General features: G+C 40.1%; 2 protein-coding genes across 3 annotated transcripts; one reads left to right on the plus strand and one right to left on the minus strand.

Moving 5' to 3' along the window:
- Positions 1 to 542: 542 nt before the first annotated feature.
- Positions 543 to 15,668, minus strand: tmem59l (transmembrane protein 59-like). Its single transcript, XM_063891991.1, has 9 exons — positions 15,469 to 15,668; positions 14,227 to 14,399; positions 12,863 to 12,968; positions 11,738 to 11,832; positions 11,326 to 11,478; positions 4,285 to 4,390; positions 3,908 to 4,022; positions 2,571 to 2,688; positions 543 to 2,126 (listed from the first exon to the last, which is right to left on the minus strand). The coding sequence occupies exons 1-9, from the start codon at positions 15,500 to 15,502 to the stop codon at positions 1,968 to 1,970; spliced, it is 1,059 nt and encodes a 352-aa protein (XP_063748061.1). The 5' UTR covers positions 15,503 to 15,668; the 3' UTR covers positions 543 to 1,967.
- crlf1b (cytokine receptor-like factor 1b) lies at positions 15,427 to 27,355 on the plus strand. Of its 2 annotated transcripts, none has more exons than XM_063891989.1 (8): positions 15,427 to 15,662; positions 18,171 to 18,449; positions 19,363 to 19,492; positions 19,709 to 19,881; positions 21,482 to 21,639; positions 22,560 to 22,728; positions 25,126 to 25,311; positions 26,379 to 27,355. In XM_063891989.1, the coding sequence occupies exons 1-8, from the start codon at positions 15,605 to 15,607 to the stop codon at positions 26,393 to 26,395; spliced, it is 1,170 nt and encodes a 389-aa protein (XP_063748059.1). In that variant the 5' UTR covers positions 15,427 to 15,604; the 3' UTR covers positions 26,396 to 27,355. The 2 variants fall into 2 exon arrangements, with proteins under 2 accessions (XP_063748059.1, XP_063748058.1); XM_063891988.1 differs by having other exon boundaries at positions 25,126 to 25,307.
- Positions 27,356 to 27,361: the final 6 nt, after the last annotated feature.

A 27,361-nucleotide genomic window follows, 5' to 3' on the forward strand; every position in this document is an offset into this window, starting at 1 on the left:
CACACACACACACACACACACACACACGTCTAGGGTTGTAGTGGTATGAGATTTTCACATAACATCTACCATGTTAAAAATATAATGGTTACATGATTAACGGTATAGCACCATTAATAATGACTTTTATCATCAGTTAAATTGACCCTTAAAGGAACAACACTCAATTTAAATAAACATTATTATGAACTTGATTTAAAAGGATAAGATAAGGGTATTAATATAATATGTTAACTGTAACTAAAGCATGTTAGTTTACATGTTAGCATTACCTATTCGTGCTCATAGCTAAAAGCAATACATAAACTCCTAAATGAAAACAACACCAGCTGAGAGTTTTTAAATAAGCTTCTCTGATAATTAACAATAATACATATTCTGTAGATATGCAAACCTCTCTTTTAGTAACCTAGATAAACAAATGTACATGGTATAATAACCTTCAACTTATTGTTGTACTGGTTAACCCTTTAACCCTAGTAGGTATATTTATTTATTCAGCTATTGACTGTACAGGAAAAAATAACCACTCAATCCCGTAATTTATTTACAATGAAAACACTTTATTTCATCAAGTTGTAGGTTTCATTTCATTGAAAATAAACAGACCAGTAAAAAGCAAACAATACAGTTTGAGATTCATATCATACTCCTCGTGATATATATCCTACCTCAGTTTGAACCAGCACAGAAATCGAGTAAATGGCTTTTTATTTAATAGTCCTTCCTGTAAATCTTGATATTGTCATTCATAATTACACATTCTAATCAATGTTTACAGTAAATAGTAACACAATAAAATCACAAATCTACAGTAGAGTCGTGCCACACTGGCATGGCGGGCGGTTAAGCTAAACTATCGAAGCGTCACTTGCATGCACGGTTTATTGTCTCCATAGCTTGGATGAAAAGAAAGCGTTACAGGACATCAAAAGCACTGAGAGGGAAACTCTTCTCTAAGACTGTGCGACTCTGTTCAATAACAACGGTCTATGTTAAAAGCTTTGCAGTACACATTGTTACAGAGGTTATCCTTCAGTGTGTGCTCCTAGGACATACAAAATAGTCAGCTATTAGAAAGCACATATAACAGCTAAGAACTCTTCAAGTGATATAAGAGCGATAATATGAGGAGGGTAGTAATAATAATACAGTAATGGGTGCAATCCCCCTCCTCCAGCTAGGTATTTTACATACATGTCAGATACATTTCTATGAATAATGAGCTGTACATGGCACTTCAAAAACACTTTTAACAGAAAACTCAGGTTGATGATTCTGAATAAATAGAGTAGAAAATAAATAAAGTGTTTATTTTGCTCATTCTCAAACGGAGCATCCAGTTTTCAATCCGGTTTAAATCCTTCGTATGTGTGCTGTAAATGTAAACACACACCCAGACACATTCTTCTGTGTGTTAGTGTTTGGATAGATTAACAAAAGATAGTTTTTGTAGTAGGTATGCCTTTGTTTCTCTGAACTTGGTCAGAGCTTTATCAATCTTCCTTTCTCTTTCTCAGTTTCTATTTCGATGAAAACTCATCACCTAATCCAAACTCTCTGCGAGAATGAGGCAAAATGAACTCTAAATTAAACCTCAGTGTTTGTCTTCTCTTGTCCACTGTAAACATGAACAATTATTTGAAAACTGTTATAATTCCTCACTGTTCTGAGACAAGAGCTCTGATGTATGAATAAGCAATGAGCAGGCTGATCATTGAGAATAATCTGGGCTGTACAAGAAAAGTAAAAATGTTATCAGACCAACAAGACTGAGCAGGATGTTTCAGTATCATGATTTTATACGACGGAAGGGTGCCATGCTCTTACAAATATGTTTTTAAAAACTCTGGTGACTTTTAAGAGTCCCGTGACGTGTTTGTTTCACACTTTTGCACCAACGGACGACTGATTTTATACATGGTTACCCTCAGAAACAAGACAGCAGCTCTCCCATTGGTCCTTCTCTAAACGCAGGTTTTGTTGAGGTCGACTTTCACCGGCAGCGGCCCCGCCTCCTGACTCTCCTCCGATTGTTTCAAGGTGACAGCGATCATGGGACTCAGGTGGTACGGGTTGACTTTCTGGGCATTATCCAGAAACTCTTTATCTCCGTTGATACTCAGCTGAAAAGACAACAAATAAAGAGGTGGTTTATTTAAACAGGCAGCAAGGTCAACTTCAATAGTTCACACCACCGGGTTTTTACATTTTATATTGCAAATTAGGATTATTATGAGTGACCAAAGCACTGCAAAATAAAAATAAAGCACTTTATTGAAAATTAAAGCGTGTAAGAGAGGCACAAAATACAAATATGAACCTGAAAATTTGCCTACAATGGCCCCTTTAAGGGACAGTGCATCTTCTCATGTATGAGGCTTTTGAAAACACCAGATTTAAACATTAATGGAATCCTCTTCAGATTGAGAGTAACATAAGCGAGCCTCTTTCCATTAATAAATGCAGGATTTTTTCTTCTTGGTAATATGCTAAGCAGGTGTTTATTGGTAAGTCATTGCCTCTCTCAGAAGTACATATATGTTCAGTTGTTACTTTTCTGTGTGTACCTGCGTCTTGATGTGCTGCTCCGGTGCGGTGACGAGGCTGGCACAGCTGAGCCACAGCATGACCATGATGGACAGGAAGAGACAGGCCGCCAAAATCCACCGTGGAAGGCCTGAACGTCTGCAAAGAAAAAGAGTAGGACACGAAAAGGGGACGAGATTTAGAGCATGAGATTGAAGATGGACGGAAATACAGAGAGAACTAAATCAACAAATAAAACTGGTTGAATGTAAATAGTCTTGTTTAAATTCCTTTTCCATGCAGGTATAAATGTTTTTGTTGTTGTTGTGTATAACCTAACGTACATGCAGCTGTGAGTTTCATTAAAGGTACTATAGAAAGCATCTATCTGGTGTTTTAAATTGTGCTCTGATGTCTAAAAAGAATGTATATACCTTTGGTTGATCCATAAAAAATGTCCAGATGCGGTTTAACAGGCCCATTTACAACCCTATGATTTGGTCCTAGAATGAAACAAGCTGAATGGCCTTATTTGGGGGCTCATTTAAATAATTATGACGAGCTCTGCTCTGATTGGCTGGTTTACAAGGAGCAACCCATGGCTGCCTCAGAGCCCACAGAAGTAAGTGAAGTTTGCGAAACTGTGAGCGATGAACCATGGAGGCTATTGGCATCCAACCTTACATGTTTGAGCCTTTATCGGAGGAGGAAACCGATGAATTTGAAGAACAGCCAGTTGGTCAGAGAGCAACGTTACGGTGTGGTGAGTGTTAGCGTTAGTGTTTCCAGCAGCTGGTGTATGCAAATGTTGGGGCTGGACTACCATGTGTGACGTAACACACAGGGATTGTTGTAATACTCTTTTACCGCTGTGATATGCATATTCATGATTTGCACGTGAAGGAGGAAACAATGGTGTTTGAGGTTCACGGTATGTCAGTTCAATGTACCGAACTCTCCTTATTCAACTTTGCCAAGGTAAAGTTTTCCATTCTATGACACCTTTAAATGTCGGTTTGGAAACATTGAGTTATATAATCTGCAATACCAAACTGCAATCCATCATGCCTAAATCTGTTCTTGTCAAGGTTACAAAACCACTGCAAGGTAATGAAATTGTAGATTGATTTGAACAGATTACATTGAACAATAATGTGATACATTTGAAAAACGAACATCAAATATGTGTGATGGATAATCTATCAGAAATAATGTCTCTGAAAGAGGATTTTCATGCTGACAATAAACTGGAAATCAGACTGAAATACTTGGGTTTCTTAAGGAACTGATTGTCACTCATATTAAGTATATTTTATTTTTTAAAAAGCACTCCTCCTTTTCTTTATTTCGCAGCAGGATAACCCTCGCTCCAGCTCACCTTGACATGCAGCCGAGGAAGTCGTGCTCAGCTGTGGGGTCGTCTGTGTGCTGCACGGGGTGCTTCACTTTGCCTCCTGCTTTAGATGCTCCCCTCTCCCCATGTCCCCTCACACCTGCAAAATAATTCATTAAAAAAACATCATGCATGTGCCGCTACTGTATATATGAAAGATGTGTGATGGATATGTGTGTGTGCAGGCTTGGGGAGTAACAGATTACATGTAATTACATTTCTAAAAAATTTGATCTACTTGGAGGATTACAATGTTACTGAAAAACTAAAAAAAAGCATCATTTGTAGATTTATTTCACAGGTCACTAGTAACTAGAACCGAATACATTTTTAAATGTACCCTCCCAACCCTGTAGCCTCACCGTGGGGTCTCTGGGTGTGGGAGTGGACCTGAGGCCAGGGTTTGTCTGCCACGTTGGATCGAGGAGCCTGCAGCTCGGGCAGAGAGTATTCCATATCTGGCTGGCTCTGAGGAGGAAAAACAAAAACATAGACACTCAGCAATCACGGCAGCAATTATACCAAAGTAAGTCAACAGCACAATTGACAGGAAATGGTCCGTCTGACACTGTGAGGTCAGACCACAAGAGGAGCCAAACTAAGAATAGATGGCTGCTAGAGCTGGAATAAAGTGAGAGACAACTCGGAAGAGGAATTCACTATAAGACGAGAGGAGAGGCACAATTTAACCTAACCCTTACACTAACAAATGTAGCACTACAAACTGAAGTAAGCATTAAAGGAGTAGTTTGACATTTAGGAACATGTATTAATATAACTCTAATGTCTGTAAGGTAGTTTTAGAGCTACGTTTTGGACCTGCGAGCGGTATCAAACCTGATTTCCCATCATGTTAAACTATTTATTTAATAAAGCATTAATTTAAAAAGGAAAACTGCATTTTCTTACTGAAAGATTGACATTGATGACAGTTAAAAACGTCTGACATATAGTAGTGGTATTGATTTAAATGTAACACCAAGCTCACAGTCTCCTAACTTTACATGAGGATAATTCACATCAGAACTCGATATTTAGGTCCAACAAAGTTAGACGTTTTTCATCTTGAAGCATTATGGATTATTGTGAGGCAGCAAAGTTATTGGAATTGATTTAGGTTGAAACATTCTAACATCAGCTAAAACAGGATTTTTTTGGTATAAAAAAAGAAGCAACTGTTCACTCAGTTGTGATTACACACAGTACAACAAATACCCATTCACAGGAGAGGATCTAAAGTATACACAATAGGATGTGTCAGGCTGATGTAGTTTGAAAATGTGCCGTCTTTCTACAAACTTTGTTGGCATCTGAATTTTCTCTTTTGTTGAGCAACCCTTGAACTGGGAAAGGAGTCTGAAAAATGGCTTTAAAAACAACTGCTTAACCGAAACGCCGGGCCTGCTGACAGTATTTGCTCTGTTGTGAGTTTCAATATGTGCGCAGGGTTTCTGGTTCCCCCAGGAGAACTCATTAAAAAAGGATTTTGGTTCCCCACTGCTGACCCTTCCTCCACTACAGCAGCAGCTGTAGTCGGCTCTAACAACACTATTGCTAGCCTCAGCAACACACACACACACACACACACACACACACACACACACACACACACACACACACACACACACACACACACACACACACACACACACACACACACACACACACACACACACACACACACACACACACACACACACACACACACACACACACACACACACCTTTAGAGAAGTACAGTAAATCCCACTGCAGTAGCATCAACCTCCCAGGATTCATCGATTCTGACGCTAAGTGGATCAATGAACTTCAAAACCTCTTGCTGTGTCTTACGCTATTATGTGAAACAAAACAAAAATTCATCTACATTTTCATTACGTTACTTAGGATATCATTGATCTGCTTTCTTCTGAACGATTGTAGTCACTGGTTCAGAATAACAAAACAGCACACTGTAGTCGGTGATGGAGACATGGCTGGTAGAGTTGCTTCCCAAAACACTTTCAATCCTTTAAATCTCCTCTGTTTCACAACCAGGTTTATTACCCCAAGCAAACAACATTTTTTTTTTGACAGAGTGCATTGAAACCAGATGAAGCAGCAGTGTGAAGGGTTTGAGTGGCTGATTCTCATTGGCTGCAGACTGAAGGGATCTAACCATCAGCCTGATCTGCATCTGTCATGCATTACGAGAGGGGAATGTAAAAGGTGCGCCGGCTGAAAGCAAGAAAGAAAGAAAGAAAGAGAGGAAAGAAAGAAAGGAAGAAAGAAAGAAAGAGAGGAAAGAAAGAAAGGAAGAGAGAAGGAAAGAAAGAGAGGAAAGAAAGAGAGGAAAGAAAGCATGACATAAAGAAAGAAAGAATGGAACAAAGGAAAGAAGGAGAAGGAAAAGAGGAAAAGCAGAAAGAAAGAATGAAAGAAAGAGAGAAAGAAAGAAAGAGAGAAAGAAAGAAAGAAAGAAAGAAAGAAAGAAAGGAAGAAAGGAAGAAAGAAAGAAAGAAAGAGAGAAAGAAAGAAAGAGAGAAAGAAAGAAAGAAAGAAAGAAAGAAAGAAAGAAAGGAAGAAAGAAAGAAAGAAAGAAAGAAAGAAAGAAAGAAAGAAAGAGAGAAAGAAAGAAAGCATGATATAAAGAAAGAAAGAATGGAAGAAAGAAAGAGAGAAAGAAAGAAAGAGAGAAAGGAAGAAAGGAAGAAAGGAAGAGAGAAGGAAAGAAAGCATGATATAAAGAAAGAAAGAATGGAACAAAGGAACGAAGGAGAAGGAAAAGAGGAAAAGAAGAAAGAAAGAATGAAAGAAAGAAAGAGAGAAAGAAAGAAAGGAAGAGAGAAGGAAAGAAAGAAAGAAAGAATGAAAGAAAGAAAGAAAGAAAGAAAGAAAGAAAGAAAGAAAGAAAGAAAGAAAGAAAGAGAGAAAGAAAGAAAGGAAGAGAGAAGGAAAGAAAGAAAGAAAGAATGAAAGAAAGAAAGAAAGAAAGAAAGAAAGAAAGAAAGAAAGAAAGAAAGAGAGAAAGAAAGAAAGGAAGAGAGAAGGAAAGAAAGAAAGAAAGAAAGAAAGAAAGAAAGAAAGAGAGAAAGAAAGAAAGGAAGAAAGAAAGAAAGAAAGAAAGAAAGAAAGAAAGAAAGAAAGAGAGAAAGAAAGAAAGAAAGAGAGAAGGAAAGAAAGAAAGAAAGAAAGAAAGAAAGAAAGAAAGAAAGAAAGAAAGAAAGAAAGAAAGAAAGAAAGAAAGAAAGAAAGAAAGAAAGAAAGAAAGAAAGAAAGAAAGAAAGAAAGAAAAGAAAGAAAAGAAAGAAAGAAAGAAAGAAGAGAAAAAAGAAAGGAAAAGAGAGAAAGAAAGCTATGACAAAACGAAAGAAAGAATGGAACAAAGAAAGAAGGAGAAGAAAAGAGGAAAAGAAGGAAAGAAATAAATAAAGGAAAAACAAAATAAGGAAGAAAGAAAAGAAAGAAAGAAGGATTACAAGGAAAAGACATATTTGAAGAATAAAGAAAGTAAAAGAAAGAAAGGAACGACAGTAGGAGGGAAGGAAGGAAGGAAGGAAGGAAGGAAGGAAGGAAGGAAGGAAGGAAGGAAGGAAGGAAGGAAGGAAGGAAGGAAGGAAGGAAGGAAGGAAGGAAGGAAGGAAGGAAGGAAGGAAGGAAGGAAGGAAGGAAGGAAGGACTGACAAGGAGACAATCCTACACCATAACAACACAGGAGTTGCAGATACATTAACACTAAATCTCCCTTCTCTTATTTTGTTAACTTTCAATCTGTTTGTCCGACTGTGAAGTGAATACCAACGCGTAACGCAATACAACTTTGACTGACTCTTAATCACAATTACAAACCCTGTCTCTCAGAGGCCCCATCGAGCTGTGCATTAAGCAAATTAATCATCAAATAAAGAAACCTTGGGGAAATATATGAATTTAATTGGACTTCAAGTTGGACTAAAGGTGTCAAAATGATGGCCCTTAATTGGAAGACCTTAAACGAACTTTGATTACAGCGTTCCCATGTCGACAATTAAGTCCACTTTTTATATTTCTTGAGGTGTGGAAGGTTGAATAAGAGACAGGAAAATACTGTATGTTTAAATGATAGAAAAACAACACTTATGAAGGTTTCAGAGAGATGAAAGGTCCCGCTATGTTCTGTATTTTTCTTAATGTCAACTCATCTCGTGAAAAGACGGAAACAACCGAAAAATATATTGATCTTTATAACAGGAATTGAGAATCAAAATCCTGATCTTGGTTCATTTAGAAAACAATCGTCTCTCTAGCTTATCATGGGCAAATCCTAAAAAACTGTATACTAACCTGCCGCCATAAATGCACAGTAGTTCAGCAAATGTAAATAAAGTCATTGCTATTATCCACTGTTAAAATGCACTATAAACTCTTTTTGACTGATGTTTATTAAAAGCTATAATGCTCAGCTGGTTTTGCCCCATTTAAAATTCAAAGAAATGATTCATGTCAACCAATTTTAAACATGCATGTCTTCAGCAGGAACCATATACTCTATAAAAGGGGCCGTGACTGTGATGTAACACAGGTTTTGGACTACTGTTGTTATTTCGGCTGTTTCCATGTGGGGTTTTGTTAGCCAGAAGTGACTAAATGTGGACAAGATCTATTATTAGAAGCAAACACTGAACAATGCTGTGGCAGCGACTTGTCAATCACACGGTAGCCCTGCCCTGAAGCATACACTGCTTTTTTGGTTTATTTGACTCAAAATCAAACCATAATTTACAAAATAAACATCATGCTGTACTGAAGAATACTTGAAACTAGTGACTGAGACTATAAACCAGGATGTTGCCCCTTTGAAATCATGGTCTTATGTCTGAGAAAACCAGAAACTAGTTTGGTGAAACATTAACCGCAATACCATAAATCATGAATGTGTTTTACATACTGTATACGTAAAGCTCAGTCAGCATTAGTGTAAAGTAAGCTGAGAAAGTAAACGGACTTCCTTTAAAGTGTAGCATCATTACTCAAAGTCACGTTTCCAGCCTCACCCAGAGTTCACTTTGTTCTGCCGGCGACAGAACAGCAGCTCAGTCGGAGGAAGTCTTTAATTAACTCACTTTTGTCGCACTATCAAGGTCTGATTTGTCCAAAATAACACCAGGGTGGGGAGAAGGGAATGACTGAATGAGGGAAAGGGCTGTGCTTACCAATACTTCATCAAAATTACAAGTTTACTTTTTCAACCCCAGCTGTGACCTAAAAGCAACTTATTCCACCCTCACCATCTGAACACACTGCTGCCACTAATGTGTGTTTATGGTGCACACAACCAGTCATTCTCATAACTTGAGGTCACACAAACACACACACACACACACGAGTGCACAGACGAATCTAGAAAGACAGTCAGCGCTTTACGGACATACACATCATTTATACGACAGACAGCGTTGGGTAGCTTCCCCCCCCCCTTGCTATCCCTCAATTTAGCTGGACTTTTTCTGTTGTTTCAACACTCAAGAGAGTCAATCTGTCAACTCTGTGGCAGGTTGCCAGCTGACCACTAAACACAGGCCTGGTATTCTTCCCACAGCCCCGTGGAGCCCGGCTTCCCCTCTCCGCTTCAGCCGGCATGTCACTTCCACAAAGAGCAAACATCCATCACCACGTCCAAAAGAAATGTTGGAGAATTTGTGTGGCTGCTGCATCTCTATGTGAGGTGGAGCCCACAGTTTCTTATGCCTAATAGTGAATATACGCATATAAAAAGACTCCCCTGTTACACAGTAGCCCTTCTGTATTGGTTACGGTGCATAAATAATCTCATTTCCCTTTCAGCCCTTTAATTATGTAGCTAAAAATGTGATCAAAGTCACAAACAGGGAAAACCCCTGACAGAGAAGCAGGTTTCTGACCCGTTTTTGGAGGATATGGTTTAGTAGTTTGGTGGTTGAACAGACCAAATCCTGTTATAGCTTTAATGTATAGGTGCTTTATGACATTGATCTTAGCAATATGTTCAATCAGCCACGGCTGCACAAACCCCTAAGTTTGCTATTTCTAATAATACGATTTTTCTTGTCTACATCTGGATCCAGATCTACATGAAAGTGCTTAACATTAACTCAAATCCTGTTAAAATCCTTGATCTGCAATAATCCCTACTTTCTAACACTCAGTTTTTGAGTTATTTGACTGAAGGTCTTGCCAACATTGCAACAAAAAGAACCTCTTTGGTGGGGTTAATCTTGAGAATTGAATCTGTCAACTTCACCTTTTAAAATCCCTCATAAAAAGTCTGAATATTTATTTGGAATAACCATTATCCTTAAGTGCGGTCCACTCTTCTAAATTTTGCAGTGTGCTTCTGTCCCGAGGCAGGTTCACCACAGTAAGCCGTGCCGGTTATCAAATATGCATGGGGCTAAGGGGAGTGACGTAATTTAAAAGGACATTTATAAACAATTAAAGCGCTGAAAAACTGTTTGCAGCTCTCGAAATCCCACCACCTTGTCCCCACCCCGCTGTCTGCCCTTGCCCATTCAACCTTCACAGATGCACCGTGTGCTGTGAGTCGTTCTGGCAGTGACCCAAGCTCTGCAGCATCGTACAGTTAGAGGATGTATTTTACTATCTTAACATGAAGCAGCTCATCTTATAATCTATAAAAGGTTTACTTGCATGCTTTTAACCTCCGGTCAAAAACACACGGCATGAAAAGCCTTCTGGTTATCAATCTTTTAATTTTCCGCCATCATGACTCAGTGGATTCATGGAGTTTTGAGTGTTTATTTGTCTGGGTCTGGTAAAGCAAAGCACTTTAAAATCCATCTCTGTTCTCGGCATATATCTTCAGAGGAAGCAAGAAACAATACTCACTTAGTACAGATAGAATAGAATAAAAAACATTGGGTATTTGCTACGATTCTTAAATGAATTCTGATTTACGAAACATAAACAACTACTGAGAAAACAAAACCACATGGTGATTGCATTACATTGTTACCTTATGCATTGTGTGTGCGTTTATTGTAATTGCTCTCTGATAAGATTTGATAAAGTTGTGGGTAGCATTTTAATTTTGATATTCTTTTTATATTAAGGAGTAAAGTGTGGGTCGATGCAGGCAGAGGTTTTCTTTCATTCTAGCTCAGCCACAGGAACCATTATTGCTCAATAACACTACATGTGTTTTATGTTTTCAATGATGAACGGGGAGGGGTAGAACATTTGAAAACGTTCACCATCAGGTATCGATTGTAAAAAAGGCTATATAGTGCAGAATATGTTCCCTAAATGATCATTTGGCAGATTCTCACTTATTACCTATTGATATGAATGGACAGAATGCTGTTGAAGGAATTCTATTTGTGAAGCAGAAGAAAGATCAATTACAGCCCAAAATACAATGGCTTCCTGTCTACTTAGTTTACTCTTACCTGGAAAACCACAACCTTGCCGTCATCAGCCTGCAGGTAGAAAGTCCAGGTGGAGGAGATGAAGCTCTGGGCGGAGCTGACGATGTCGTTGCACCAACCTGACACGGCCTCCATCACAGAGGGTGACTTAGGGCGGAGAGTCATGGCCCTGAGCTGCAGATAAGAGAGAGCAACACACTTTTTACAAGCAGTGTTGACTGTGTGTGTGTGTGTGTGTGTGTGTGTGTGTGTGTGTGTGTGTGTGTGTGTGTGTGTGTGTGTGTGTGTGTGTGTGTGTGTGTGTGTGTGTGTGTGTGTGTGTGTGTGTGTGTGTGTGTGGAGGGGGGGTTCTTAGTGATTTTACCACTCAGATATCCTGTCACTTTGGCACTCATTGCTCGTTTGCAGTGTGAGTGTGTTCAGCGTTTCTCACCTTCCTCCTCTTCAGCTCAGGTTCAGAGGGTTGGCTGGCACAGCCGGTGCAGCAAGCTTCCTGCTCCAGCTGCTTAACATACGCTTCCTGGCAGGCTGGAGATAGAGAAAATCAGGGAGGTTAAGAGATTGTTGTGAAATGTTAAAAGAAGAAGAATGATGGAGAAGAAGAGAGAATGCAAACATGCAAAACAAAAAGCACAAAGGAGAGTTGGCACAGAGCACTACAGTAAGTTTGGTAGAAGATGAGAGGAAAATAAAAACAGGTACAGGCTTATTATGTGGGAAGAAAGATAAAGATGCAAAGGAGATTTATCTGTTGGCCTCTGCGGAGATGATTCACTCCACGTTGGTGATTGAAACAGGGGGCAATGGGGCATTGGCTGTCTGGACGGCAAATCACATCATTGATTTCCAATAGAGAGGTTCAAACAGAGCGAAGGAGCCTCACACACCCAGAAAACACCCAGTGACTCTGCCAGCTTTTAGGAAACAGTGCGACATTTAGCAGAGATATTGTGTTAACATTTTCATGTTTAGGTAAAGAGTCCTTTGTTGTCAAAAGGACTCACGCGTTCAAGGTTTTTTAAGAAACAATTTCAGTAGAAAAAGCACGGATATGCTGTTTAACCTTCCCATTACGGTGTGTTGCACTAAACAAACCTATGTTTAAATAAAACACATGGCTACATATAATCAATATATGGATATTATATCAATATTGTGATACAAGAATAGATTTTGGATATCATAACATGTCATACGTGTTGTCTTCTTCATGGTTCAAAGGCTGAAATACAGTAGTGAAGTCAAGTGAAGTGATTTTCAAATGTTTTATTTATCTTTACAACTAAGTCATTATATCCACATTAATGAAGATGTTTTATTTAATGAAAGCCTGAATAGTCAACCCTACAATGCTGTTGCAGTATCAATGTTGAGGTATTTGGTTAAACATTAGAGTTAGATTTCATTTTAGGTGGATTCAGTCCGCTGCCATTCATTTTTACATTTAAGTATTGAGACCTCAGCAGCTTAAACTTTTGTCCCCGGCCTGCTGAGCATTTCATGGAGACAGACAGTAAGACAGACAGACTGACAGGCAGACAGACCCACACTGACTCACCTCCCTGACACTCCTCCCTGCTGGTGTTGAAGCCGGCGTTACCATTGACAAACTGGCAGATGGAGTAGAGGCGACAACCGCGGTGACAGGCGTTCATTATGGAGTCCTACCAGCCGGACAGAAAGCAGAGAGGGAGAGACAAAATTAGAGATGTCTCCTGCACTCTTGGATAAACTCAAGATAGGCTTGCTAGAAAACATGATGGGTTATGGCATCTCTTAATGACACGTTGCAGCTCTTAAATTACAGCTTGTCACAAACAGTTGATAAAACCAGTCACAATGTGCCTGTTGCAAGAAACAAGTGCAGGAAAATGAGGTGCTTGGAAAGGAAAATGCACATTATTGTACTTTTTTATTTTTACAATGCATTAATTAGTTTTTGATTAGGAAACAGCGCCCTCTGGTGACCTCTCTGGGGACAGGCGAGACAAAGAGATTCCCTGACGGCGACCACGAAGGATTTATTACAGCCTTGTGCTTGTCATCTTCATCACAGCGTGTCCCTGTGTATTCACAGAGGGGTGTTTATCTCAAACCATAAAACGGTGCCTTATTGTTTGGATGCAACTGCATATTCAACCTTTGTTTAGCCTCTGCCCAGCATGTAGGTTTTTTACTCGAAATATGCTTCTTCAATCACAATCTTCAAAGCAATACACTCTGATCTGCCTTGCAGCTCTGCCCTGCAGGATGCCTGAACCACACCTGAAGGCAGTAAAGGAGGAGAAGGAGGAAGAGGAGGAGGAGGAGGAGGTGGGGGGAAAAACATCCGACCCTGGAAATCTAGGCAAGGCTCTAAACCACAGTAACTCCTGGGGAAATTCACAGCCATTATCTACCGTCCAGCTGGGGTCTAGTATGGCCTCTTCTAAGCAGTAAGATGCTGTGTATACTGACAATAGAGGATTTCATGGTTCATAACAGTCTCACTGATCCTCCTCCATCCTGCCGTATAAATGCCCTGCTTGATCTTAATTGCGGATACAGGAATGATCAGTTATTGGCGCAGTTTAAAGCGAGTACAGCTGACTGTGTGCAGTTCACTTCTTGGACGACTCTGTAAGGTGCAGAAAGAAAATGAGCTGCAACCATCTTTCGGCCTAATTGTGCACCGTCGCGTCCAAGAGGATGCAGTGAAATAACCCAAACATGTCGTTACGCACAGACATACACGCGTTTATTTTATATTTTAAGATGTAAACATAGTTTTTTTCGATGCTCAATATTGTACCCTATTCGTCTGCATGTCTGGCGCTGAATTGTCGGGACAGCAGGATGCATCTCTCTCGCTGCTGGTAATGCGCTTCCTGCAGAGACAGCCTATACGCTACAGCAGCACACAGGCAAGAAGGAATAACTTACTTTAGCAGGGCTTTTGTTTTTGATGGTGAGCTGGCATTGCTTTTTGCAGTAATTGATGTCGCCCAGTTGGTTGTCAAACAGATCAGAAGACGCCGCAGCAATCCCGGCGAAAAGCACCGAGAGCAGGGCGGAGAAGCCGCACATCTTTCCGTCTAGCCGGAGCATCTGTAACCCTGGAGAGGACGAGGAGAAGAAGGAGGACCGGAGAGAAAAGGTACAACAACCAGCTCTGAGCTCCCTTTGTGGCGCTGCTGGTGCGGATGCTACTGCTGCCTCAGCCTGGTCCTTGTCTGCTCCAAGGATCTGCCTCTGCTCGTGGCGTCACGCGCATCATCATCACGCCCTCAACGCCCCCCCAAACACACACACACACACACACACACACACACACACACACACACACACACACACACACACACACACACACACACACACACACACACACACACACACACACACACACACACACACACACACACACAACCTGCAGAGCTGCCTTCACTGCAGTGCACAATGTGGCAGTGATGACATTCATAAAATGTGTCAGATAGTAGAAAAGGAGCAGATGTCCCGCACAGAGCTGACAGATGGAGCGTTTGTTGGAGTATCGACAGTTCATACATAATCAATGTGATAATTATAGGTTTAGTGTAGATAACCTGCTGGAAGTGTGGCAACACATAACAAATTTGGGTAGATTAGCAAACAACTGTTCAAACTATATTGTATTAGGTCATTGATTTTGTCTTCTAATCCTATTCATCCACTATGTTATAAGATGATACAATACAAATACCTCCAAAACATACCTAACACCCTTGCTGCTTTGACAAAACCATTTCCCAATTTGGGATCAACAAAGTAATTTAACCTGATAGTGTGAACATTACAACAACAGCAGCAGGTTATCAGACATTGCACAAGAAGATGTTATGTTTTTACTTGCCTATTAACTTTATCGAAAATAGCAAATAACTAAAAATGGCACATATCATTTATTAATGTATTTTTATGCATGGTCCTTGTTTAGACCTAATAATTACATTTTACACGTTTAGACACTGCTTTGATAGCTTAGAGCCTGGGTGTGTGTATTTGTGTGTGTAGCAGTAATGACTTGTGTGACTGAGAGGGAAAACAAGGGAGGAGTAACATAGTGTTACAGCAGCAGCAGCAGCAGCAGCAGAGTCACTGTGGAGTTAAAAGGAGGCAAACCTCGTGTCTCCTGCAGCCTGTACTCACTGTCCTCTCCAGACTTCCAGTGAAGAGCCGACATTTGATCAGAGAGGAGCCGCTGTAACTTCACCCTGCTGTCTGCACTGCACCTCCCGGAAACTCGCAAAACACCGAGAGGGAGGAAAAAGTTCCTCAAAGAATCATGTTGTCCTTGATGTTTCTGCTCCTGATTGTTCCACGTGTGCTCTTGTCCTCGACACGTAAGTACCAAACTTTAGTAAACTGACAAGAGAAGCTACCGGACATTACCGCGTTTCCGTCGGTGTTCTCCTCAGGGTATGGGAAGTTAACCGTGTCAAGAGACAGCTAAAGTAATAATCCCTGTTTCCGAGAGCGTGCTGCTGTATGGAGGCTCAATACCAACAAAACAACATTTAACTCAACTTAATTACAACTAGCTCAAATAAGGGTAACTTTTTTCACAAGTTTAACATGGAGAGATGCAATTAATACCCACCAAATATAATTATAATAGTCAACCACAGAAGGCAGATTTTCAAAAATGACCAATGCTTATTAGATGGCAATTCTCTTATAATTTGTCATTTGATTTTGCGATATTGATATCTTTTTTAATTAGTAAATGTTCATGGAAAATAGTAGAGTGATAATTGTTAAAATTACAAAATCAGCTTTTGTATAATGTGATGAATTCAGAACGAATGAAGAAGCTTTTACAACACAACACAGTATTGCTAAAATTATATTCTGACCAGATGACATTTTGACACCATTACTTCTATTGGTATAAGGCAGTTAAATACAATACCAATATTATGTGAGTATTATTATTGTCTGCATAATAGCCAAACATTTTACAGTTTCAAATAAACTTGTCAGAGCTCTCTGGCGGATCATTTATTTCATAAAAACATGTTAGAGATCACTGCAAACATCTGTATCGAGATTTCAGCTTACATACATGCAGATGCCAATATATGTGCAACACCAAATCTAATATTTGTTTTTAAATTAGTGCGCTTTCTTAAAATGATATTTCTTGATTGAATACATACAGAAATATTTGTAGTGATAGCTACCAAAGCTACATTCTTAAGCTGCTAAGTGTTTATTGTGTCATGATCATCAAATCAATCAACCATGTTGCTTATTTATTAGCAAACATGTCTTAAAGATTGCATTGTAACCAACCAATGACAGTGTTAACACAAATTAAAGCTTAATTGTAGAATTATTATTTTAAAAAGAAATCCAGATCCAGTGACAACACATGGATATGAGAGTAAGGACTAGTGATTGTCTGCCTAATTGTGGATTAGACTAAGAACAACACGTATTAGACATGGTGGTGATGGAGCTGAGGAGACTAATTGAAATCAACATTGTTCATTAGCGCTGTTGCATGAAGGAGTCATTATCATGCAGATATTTATAATCATAAGACTGAGATAAACAACTGCAAAAAGCTTCTACATCTTTTTCATGTATAATGCCTTACATTATGTTTGATATTGAATCCCACTGAGGCCAAAAGGTCAGTTCTCACTCTTACTTTATGCAGAAGGTTTTCATATCTGTACATTTATCTTTATATTATCTGCTACTGGATCCAGCGCAGTGGCACATATGTTGGAAAGCTTGTCCACCGCCCACCTGGAGCATGGTTAATAAAATTATACACATAACCCCTGATATCTCCGAGAAGAAGGAGCCCATTGGTAACATTGAGAGCAGAGGGTTTCTCAGGGGCATCAATCATAAATGCAAACTTAAAGTCTAAGCAGGGTCGTGGTATGGAAAAGTATTCAAGGATTTAAACGACAACAGGATGACCTTTCTGAGTGATCCCACTGAGGCTCCATAAATCCACTTCATTACCGGGTCATAAATATGTGCTGAGCTCCTGCTCTCTGTAGTGCTGCAGTGCTGCTGCCGCACTCCCCCTCCTCACACAAACACAATGTTTCTTACTGCTGGCAACAGATTTGGGCACACTGTAAGTTAAGCGCTTTAACAAATCAAACTTTACTTACTAATAGCTACCCAGGATCCAGTGCATGCTATTAAGACGTGTAAAAGCAATGGAAATTAAAGGTTGAGAGAGGGCTTAAGGACCCAAATGAAAATGAAAATGCATTGTGTTGAAAAAACAATATTAGAAAGTGAAGTGTTTATTAAGCCTTTGGGTGACCTTACATTATTTGAGCCTCAAAAATATATTTAAACTTATTCACAGTTGGTTAATTACAAAAACAGAAAGGGGGGAAAGCAGAATCAATCATCATGAAGTATTTGGCTTTCGTACTATAGTAACACAGGCTGCAAAAACATCAACAAATATGTGAAATCAGAGAAACGACAACAGAATTCTGTTTATAATTGATCCTTTCAGTCATTCACCAAAGAAAGAATGCAATATATCTGTGGATTTCAGTCTCTGAAATGTGTTGACTTTATCAACTTTTCTGAGTTGTATACACATTATTGTAAAATTAATATCTTTGGATTTTGGAAATTCAAAGATTGGCTCTGGAAACTTGTGAAGTACATTTTTAATTTACGGAGTTCAATGAAAGCATGGCGATTAAAGATGTAACACATTTCAATTATGTTTGGGGAATTTCAATGACCAGCAGAAATAGATAAAGCAAGAAAGTAAAAAGGTATTGCAAAGTGAGATGTTCATAAGGTGCATTATAAGAGAATGGTGTTTTTAATACTATGCATGTGTGTGTCCTCCCCCTCAGATGTGGCAGTGATCTCCCCTCAGGACCCCGTCCTGCGTATCGGCTCCAGCCTGACGGCCACCTGCACCTTGAGCCCGGAGCTCGGCCTGCAGGCCAGCTCTCTGTACTGGACCCTGAACGGGATGAGTGTGTGCAGCAGCAGCTACAGCTTGCTGAGCCCCGACACCCTGAGCGTCACGCTGCACAACCTCAACGGCTCCCAGCAGCAGTCCGGAGACAACCTGGTGTGTCACAGAGCAGATGGGCATGTCCTGGCCGGCTCCTGTCTCTATGTGGGCAGTAAGTGCAGGATTTTCTGTCTGCGCAGAGTTTTATGGAAATGGGTCGTTAAAATGCAGTCAGGAGACTTGGCAAAGTGCTAGTGGTACTGTAGTAGGTTGTGGTAGTGTATATGTTATGTAATGAAATTAAATGCCATTTCTAAAACATATGCAAACAAACATTATCCAAAGACGGAAGCAAAGTTGTTCTTCCGCTTACATTGTTTTCTTTGCTTTTAGGAGCTGGTAGTGTGTATGATGTAATGAAATTAAGTCACTTAAAATACATGTGCTTCAAAACCTAATCTGAACAAAGAAGCGTGCTAGTTGTGTCCCTTTTTTTAACACCACCACATTACCCATAGTTGTGTTAATATACGAGGACAAATAAACCCTGTAAATCTATATTTGGAGCCATACAAATTGATCCTTTTTTTTGAGAATGTTTTAAAATAGTTATTTGCTTTAAAAATTGTGTCGCTCTTCACTGGTGTCACTCCACCTTAACCTAAATGTTATTCTATATTCTATACAATATGCAAATTACTAACACAGGGAGCCTCTTGTGGGCAGAATTGTGTATTTTGATATGAAAACCGTGGTTGCTGGTTTCCAAATGTTTGGTTTGAGTTCTATATAAAAGCCATTTTTATTCATAGCTTTCTGTAATGCTTTAACGTTAGTTGATTAATTTGTCAGCTTTTATAATGTTTGTGCTTGATGGAGTAAATGCTACAAATGCATGAAGAGCAAATTGGCCATACGCTGTTTCCTCTTGTTAATTTCAGAATAAAATAAGATTAACACCAGGCTCGTATTTTATTTGCCTTTACTCTCTGCAGTAAACTTCAGTTCAACATCTGAAGAAAAGAAACCCTTTTTTGCTTCAAGCTTTTTCAACTAAAATGTTCATTGTGCTTTGTTTCCACCAGGGCCTCCAGAAAAGCCTGTAAATCTAACGTGTTGGTCCCGCAACACGAAGGACCTGAGCTGCAGGTGGAGCCCGGGGGGGCAGGGTGAGACCCACGTCCGAACCAAATACACCCTCAAGTACAAATTGAGGTGAGCGCCCCAGACCTGCTGCAGCTCTCAGGTGATCACCTCGTCCCACAGCACTCAGGTAGACTAGCAATAAATGCTTTAGTGCCGCGTACAGTTTATCATCTGCCACACACACACTTTGCTCAGAGGCTGCAGTGTGTTGTTTTGCTTGTATTAAATATAGTCCGTCTACCTACATGAGAGTTTATTTCGGTCATTGTGTTTGTTTCCGTGCAGGTGGTACGGCAGAGAGAAGGAGTGTGAAATGTACGGCACAGGGAAGCAGCGATACTCCTGCTACATCCCCCGCAACCTTGCCCTCTTCACCCCGTACGAGATCTGGGTTGAGGCAGCCAATCAGCTGGGCTCGGCCACCTCCGACATCACAACCCTAGACATCCTCGATGTAGGTGGGTATGCACATTTTTTGAGGTCGCTGAAACAGCTTTCTACTTCCTTTCTTTTCTCCTACAGTACTTTGATTTGTTTCCTGTCCCTTTCTTTTATTTGTTTGTCTGCAGCTCTCCTAGCCACCTCTTTAGGGGAGAGATGGGGATTTATTTTTATGGTTCACTCCCTCCAACACGCCTCTGTAACAGCATTATGGGTTCAGGCTGCAGAAAAAGTAAACGGTTGTGTTGTAAAAGTTAACTGCACATCTGAAGCCTCTCAAGCTAAAGCTTCACAGTGTTCTCACGAGAAATGTAAGTTATAATCTATAAAGGTATACAAATTCTGCAGCGCTTATGTAATGCTGCAGCCTCAAGCATATTTTGAAACCAGTGTTTATTATCTGTGGCCGGGCATGCTCTCCCTCCATTCATCCTCACTACACACTGAAGGACAGTAAACTATACTGAGCTATTGAGAAGGAGGAGTGCTGCCATACATGGATGTATAATGCATAGCACTGCATCAATGACAGAAATAATAAGCTGGGGGTTTGTTTGTGCTGGCTTGGTTTACCTCTCTTCCTCGAGCTGAGGGCTACAAAACAAATAAAGCTAAAAAACGGTGCCATGCAGCAACAGTGAAGGACGTCTGAAGCAGCAGGTTACAAAAACTTTTACAACTTCTTTAATAAGTTCCTTTCTTTGTCTCTCTTGCTGCTTTCCCCTTTATCTGTTCTCTCTTTCTCTTCTTCAAAGCACTTGATTTGTTTGCAGCCTTTTATTGCAGGAAGTAAAATGTTTAGTCTAATTCTGACTGAAGGTACAACACGCTCTGCACAGGAAGTACATACTGATCTGAGCCAAAGCCAGTCCCTACAAGAGGAGACGTTAAAGTACATTTAACATATAATGGCCAGCTACAAACCCATACATTTGGTACACGAATGTCTAAAAGTGAAGATTATTTCTGTTGCTTTTAATGTTTTAATGTTGCTCATTATTCCCTCATGTTCATTCTGCCAACAGATTCATTTATTTGTATTTCTTTCACACCTGGGAAGTGTTTACTGAAAGCGTGCATGTTTGTATACACCGATTTAGAGTATTTTAGGACTTTTTCCCCAAAGTGTGAGAATTTTATGGGGGAATAGTTTTTATTGAAGGATATTAAATATTGCTTTGACCATAAAAAAGATTTTACTGACTGCTCAAAATGGAAGCAGCAGTGCAAACCAGACTTGGATTTCCACTTTTTTAAAACTCCATATCCCACTTGGTAATGCAGATTTTTTGTGACACGTTTAAATTCATGCTTATATTACCTTAATAGATTACCCTAATTAGTGTTGGCATAATTCATCACAAAAAAACATTTATATTGGAATAATATGAAACGGTATATGAGAAACACACTCTTTTTTTCTTAATACTTTTAGTATCAGTTTGTAAATGAGAGTTTTTCTGGCTCTGCACGGATCCTCCTCACCACGAAGAGTGATGAGGTGGGAGGTTTTCTGCCTTCAGTGTTTAAAGTGCCATATCATGCACTGTATCCTTGCTCTGGTTGCTGTACATCTGCTGCATAATAACTTTTTAACACTTGTCCTTGTTCCTGCAGTGACCACTGACCCTCCTGCCAACGTGCAGGTGAGTCGTGTCGGCGTCCTGGAGGACCAGCTGACGGTCCGCTGGGCTAGCCCCCCCGAGCTCAAGGACGTCCTGTTTCAGGCCAAATACCAGATACGATACAGACTGGAGGACAGCTCTGAATGGAAGGTGGTCCACACACACACACACACACACACACACACACACACACACACACACACACACACACACACACACACACACACACACGCACACGCACACGCACACGCACACACACACACACACACACAAAGCTGCAGCCTACACACACTTCCTCTGTAGCTACGACACCTCTGAGGCAGCTGTGGAAATATTGGAGGTGCAGTACTGACTGAGTCATTAAATGATGAGCATAAAAGTTGCTGCATCTCCAGTCTCCTGTGTCTGCTTTGATTTCAAAGCAAATAATACGAGCGTGCAAAACCCTGACTGCTGCTCGAGTCTTGCAGGGACATTTTGAAAGCTGGCTTTCATCCTAAAGTGCAGTAGTGGAGAACTTTTTATTCTTTAGAAATCTCATTTGAAGTTCTCTGCCCACAGCTTCTCGTCTCGTCTGTGCAGGTACTTCTTTGAGCTCTGAATTCACTTCAGAATAAGGGAATTATAGGCGTTTAAAAGTATTTCATATACTTTTGACTACATTTAAAATTCATAAAAGGCTCTTCCAGCAAGTTTAAAAAGATGTGGGTTGCTTTCCTTGGCTATGGAAACAGAATTTTCGTCCCAGATAAATCCTGAAATAAGATGACATTTATTTTGTACTTTCTTTATTTTATTGGGAACATTGAGGTTTTTATTTCAAATGTGAAAAAAGGCCAAGTTGCTTTGCTGTTCTGTTTTACATTGTACTGCTGTAACATGACACCCGCAACTGCTTTGCTAATGCTTTTGTCAATTTATGGGTAAAAAAAATCAATAAAAAGCTCATACATTATTTTAATATATTTTCATCTGCACATGAAAGAAAGATGGTTATAATTTAATAAGAGTTGAGGGTAATATTACTCATTTCTAACAATTCTTCTCTGTCGTTTTGTCTCCGCTCACAGGTGGTGGATGATGTCGGTAACCAGACGTCTTGTCGGCTGGCAGGCCTCCGTCCCGGGACCGTTTATTTTGTCCAGGTGAGATGCAATCCTGTGGGCATCTATGGCTCCAGGAAGCCCGGCATCTGGAGCGACTGGAGCCATCCGGCCGCTGCTTCCACTCCCATCAGTGGTGAGAACATCTCAGCGAAAAAAATGAGAAATTCAATACAAGAACCCACCAAATGTCTTTCCTTTCATCATCTGTCTCGTGTCTTAAATGGCTTTTATATTCCTCCCCAACCTCTGTGATGTCGACAAAACTTGACCATTTGTTCCTTTTCTAATATTCAACTTTTCTTTGCCAATTAAAGCCAAAAAAAACAATGTCATTATCCTTGTTTCAAACATCCGGAACAAGCCGATCCAAACCGCATGTGACGAAGGAGAAAGCAAACATCAATGGGCTGGATGGCTTGATAGAGATCTCCCAGCAGAGGATTAGAAGGAAACTGCAAAAAGCCAGGGGGACATTTTGATAGATTTTTGTCGTCCGCTTCAAAGATTGATCAAGTTAAAAAGCTGGTTGTCTGTCTGCGGCACACACAGGGCCCATAAAGCTTGAGTGGAAGCAGGTTTGGGATGCAGATAATGAGTTGCATAGGTTGTGCAGTATTTACTCTCCAGAGGGAGGAAGTCGTTATCGAGCTCTGCTGTTTGCCATTAAGAATTGATTGTAGGAGACGACTGTCAGTAAGAAATAAAAGTATGATATATCACAGATTTTAATTTTAAAACATCAAACTGAGAATAATTCATTTTTATGGGAAACTGTTTTCATCTCGTTTTGCAAAATTAAGCAGCATTCATCATCATAAATGTTCACTCATCAACAGTTTTTACCAGAAGCAAGCAGAGACACGAGAGGCGTGCTTGGTTTCTTGATTGGATTTCTATTTAATAATACGCCAGAGCATTACAAGCACTTTGAGCACCAGGAGAAGTGCTATATGCACTGCCCGGCCCAAAAAAAGGTCACACACTCTAATATTCGTTGGACCGCCTCTAGCTTTGATTACGCCACGCATTCACTGGGGCATCGTTTCCACAAGCTTCTGCAATGTCACAACATTTATTTCTGTCTTACATTAATTTTTCGCCAAGATCTTCTATTGATGACGGGAGATTCAGACCACTGTGCAAAGTCTTCTCCAGCACATCCCAAAGATTCTCAAATGGGTTCAGGTCTGGACTCTGTGGGGGCCAATCCATGTGTGAAAATAATGTCTCATGCTCCCTGAACCACTCTTTCACAATTTGAGCCCGATGGATCCTGGCATTGTCATCTCGGAACATGCCCGTGCCATCAGGGAAGAAGAAATTCATTGATGGAATAACCTGGTCCTTCAGTATATTCAGGGAGTCAGCTGACCTCATTCTTTGGGCACATTGCTGAACCTAGACCAGACCAACTGCAGCAACCCCAGATCATAGCACTGCCCCCACAGGCTGGTGACCTTCTTTTTGGCCGGGCAGTTTAAATAACATGTAGCTTGAGATTGATATTACATAAGTGTAATTTCTGACTACTAAAAAACTATGACCTCTGGTGAGTTGAGATCGATGCTGGTTTTACATTTTACAGGCTCAACATTTATAGGATTGACATCAAGAGACCTGTGTCTACAGCATACAAACAAACCAGAGTCTACAGTATAGACTGTATAATATAGGTCTACAGCTAAGATCCCTGTAAGGTGGTACTTAGGCACAGTGTAGCTTAAGCTAAATGCTAACCTCAGCATGCTAACATGCTCCAAATGGCAATGCTAACAAGGTTATGTTTATCATTACATTACACTTCATTTAGCTCCCGCTTTTATCCAAAGCGACTTACAATAAGGGCTATAAACCCTAAAGATTCAAACTCAACATCTTAGGTGTTAGCATGCTAACACTGACAACAAGCACAACACATGAAGTAAAGCCTTCATTAGTTTTCAGTTACTATGCCAAAGTGTCTGACAAATGGAAATGTAGTGCTAGATGGGATCAAGTTACCAAATTGTATTCGTAAGTGACTGATTTTTCTAGGTTCATCTACTCAGTTTCCGCACTGCTTTACAGAACAGTCTGGGCAAATGTGTAAAATAACAAACTAAAGGACAGTTTTCGAACCATAACATACATAAATAAGGTAAGTGGGGTTCATTAAAAGGGAGAATGATCATTACTTCCAGCTCCACTTGAGATATTTAATGTGAAGGTGATTGTTCTGTGGTATGTATTCTTTTTTAATGGGTTTTCATTTTTATGTTTAGGGCTTTACTTTGGTGTTTTTAGCCCATTAAATGTTAACAGCATGACGTCGTTTTTTTTGAAGGGCCAAAATAAACATCTCATTCACATTAATGCTGACGCATGAAGTGTTAAGCAGTCGGTGTATAATCTATACACCTTGCACTGACACTTATCCTAACTATAACCTTGACGCTGTTCCCTCATCCTCCCTCCTCTTTCTCACCTCATCCTTTTATCACTTACACTCTCTCTTCTATCTCTCCCCTCCTCCTCCTCCTCCTCCTCTCAGAGAGGCTGCAGAGCGGCTCCTGCGATCCAAAGCCCGGCGAGCAGAACTCCACCCTGCGGCGGGAACTCAAGCAGTTCTTCGGCTGGGTCCGCAAGCATGCGTCCGGCTGCAGCGGCATGTCAATCAAACTGTACGACCAATGGAGGGTGTGGCTGCAGAAAACACAGAAAACACGCAACCAGGTAGGTAAGCAAAACCTCACTATCTTCATTATCTACACACACACACACACACACACACACACACACACACACACACACACACACACACACACACACACACACACACACACACACACATTTTTTCTTTAAAGATATTTTTGAGAGTGCTTATTGAGATACAGTGTTGAAAGGGGGGACAGAGAGGATGACATTGTCTTAAACTCCTGCAGGCTTGGGATTCGAACCTTCATACTTGGCAGAGGCTACTGATATTTTTTTAGCCACTTTAGACTTTATTAGAAATGAATTTAGACGGGGGAGATGGAGAGGAACATGGGCCACCAGCTCTAAATCAGTCTTGAAGGAATTTCAGACCCTGATTTCTGCATTATGATCAACATTTTTACCCACAAAGAGCCCTGATTTCTCTTAAACTTGCTGTCTCTGTTTAGCTTCAGTTCAAACTTAAAGATTAGCTAAGAAATGTGCGGTCTCATCTTTACAGGCCCAGAATGGGAGGATTTAAGTAGATGCACTCTGGTTTTTAGTTCACATTTTAACGATGAAGACTTCTGATCTTCTTCTGATGACCACAACAAAGAGACACAAGCATGCTAATGTTTTTAATGGCCGACTGTAATGTGTTCCTTTTGTTTTCTCTTGGCGTGAGAAGCCCTTTCTCAAAAACAACTCGGGACAAATGGCACGCAGAACCGCAGCATCTTCTGTGACTTTGTGAGGAGCTCAGATCTTTCAGCCAAATCCTCTGCTTTCAGTCCTTGAACTCACAGAAGACCTCACTCTACCTGACTCAATTAGCTCAGCAGGTTTTTGTGCTTTGCAGGACACACGCTGCCACCTGAATAATGTCTTTGTTCACAAACCGTGACAGTTTCCCATTGATTACCTTGAGAGAAAGGTAGCAAGGGGCGCTACGCCGAGAATAAGAACGAGATGATGCAAAGAAAGAAGTGAAAAAGAGGGGAGGGGAGAGAAGTGGCAGCCAGTCAGTAATAATCGTGACGATTGTAAATGACATGGTTTTTCCTGTTGAATTATCACAGTTTGAACCATCTGCTTTTGTCTTTTCAGATTCTTCAAGACGATAATTCATAGCAGCGCCGCTCAGCACCACTGTGGTGTTTTGATTCAAGAACAGCATCAAGAAACACTGACACATAACCGGCCCCGAGGGTCCTAGCTGTGTGAGGGGTCATCGGCCCCGACTGAGTGATACTGCAGTGTTTGTCAGACAGACTTAACTTCAGTTTAAAGGGCCCGAGTGGAGGATAACCGAAGTCAGACAATGCTGCCCTTTTTCTGCCATTTCCGCTGACCAAATCTGTCCGTTAGATCAGACTGCACACACACAAATGTTACGGCCCTCAGTAACTGCACTTTTATTGTAAAAGAAAGTTATCGTCACAGTTTTTTAATACTTAAGTTAAGATTATTACGTTTGTAATCATACTTTGATGTCAATTAATACTAAAGCATTATTTAAGTATATGTATATGAAAAACAGAATTGCAATGGCAGTAACATGAAGGAACAAAATGTACAAAACAACCCTTGCTTAGGCCTCCATCAATCAATTATTTTACATTCTATTTTATCTGCTGATTAGTTTCTTAAATCAATTTATCTAGAAAAACATTATTTCCTAACGACGTGTTCAAATGTTTTGTTTTGTCCGACAATCAGATCAAAGTCAAAAGATATTTAATATAACTGGAACTCAGTTATATTTGGATTTTTATGCAAAAATATGACTTTACCAGATATATCAATTATCTGGCGTGCAATTTCTAGGGATCAGACATCTGATTTGAAACCACTTGCAGTTGAATTTAGACCTTTCTAAACAGCAGCAAGTGTTTCAGTAATTGTATCCCTGGGAATTAAGGATCACTGTGTGTAAAATGTGTATGCTCCTGTGTAGTACACCATTTGTTTGAAGACATTTTCATACTGTTTATATTTTCATAACTGCATTGTTTTTTCATCTAAGTTATATTCTTGTACTGCACCAGTAGTGCCTCTGAAAATACTCTGTGTAATAAAACATGAAAAAG

This window comes from Eleginops maclovinus, chromosome 9 (assembly GCF_036324505.1).
Source record: "Eleginops maclovinus isolate JMC-PN-2008 ecotype Puerto Natales chromosome 9, JC_Emac_rtc_rv5, whole genome shotgun sequence".
Taxonomy (NCBI): domain Eukaryota; kingdom Metazoa; phylum Chordata; class Actinopteri; order Perciformes; family Eleginopidae; genus Eleginops; species Eleginops maclovinus.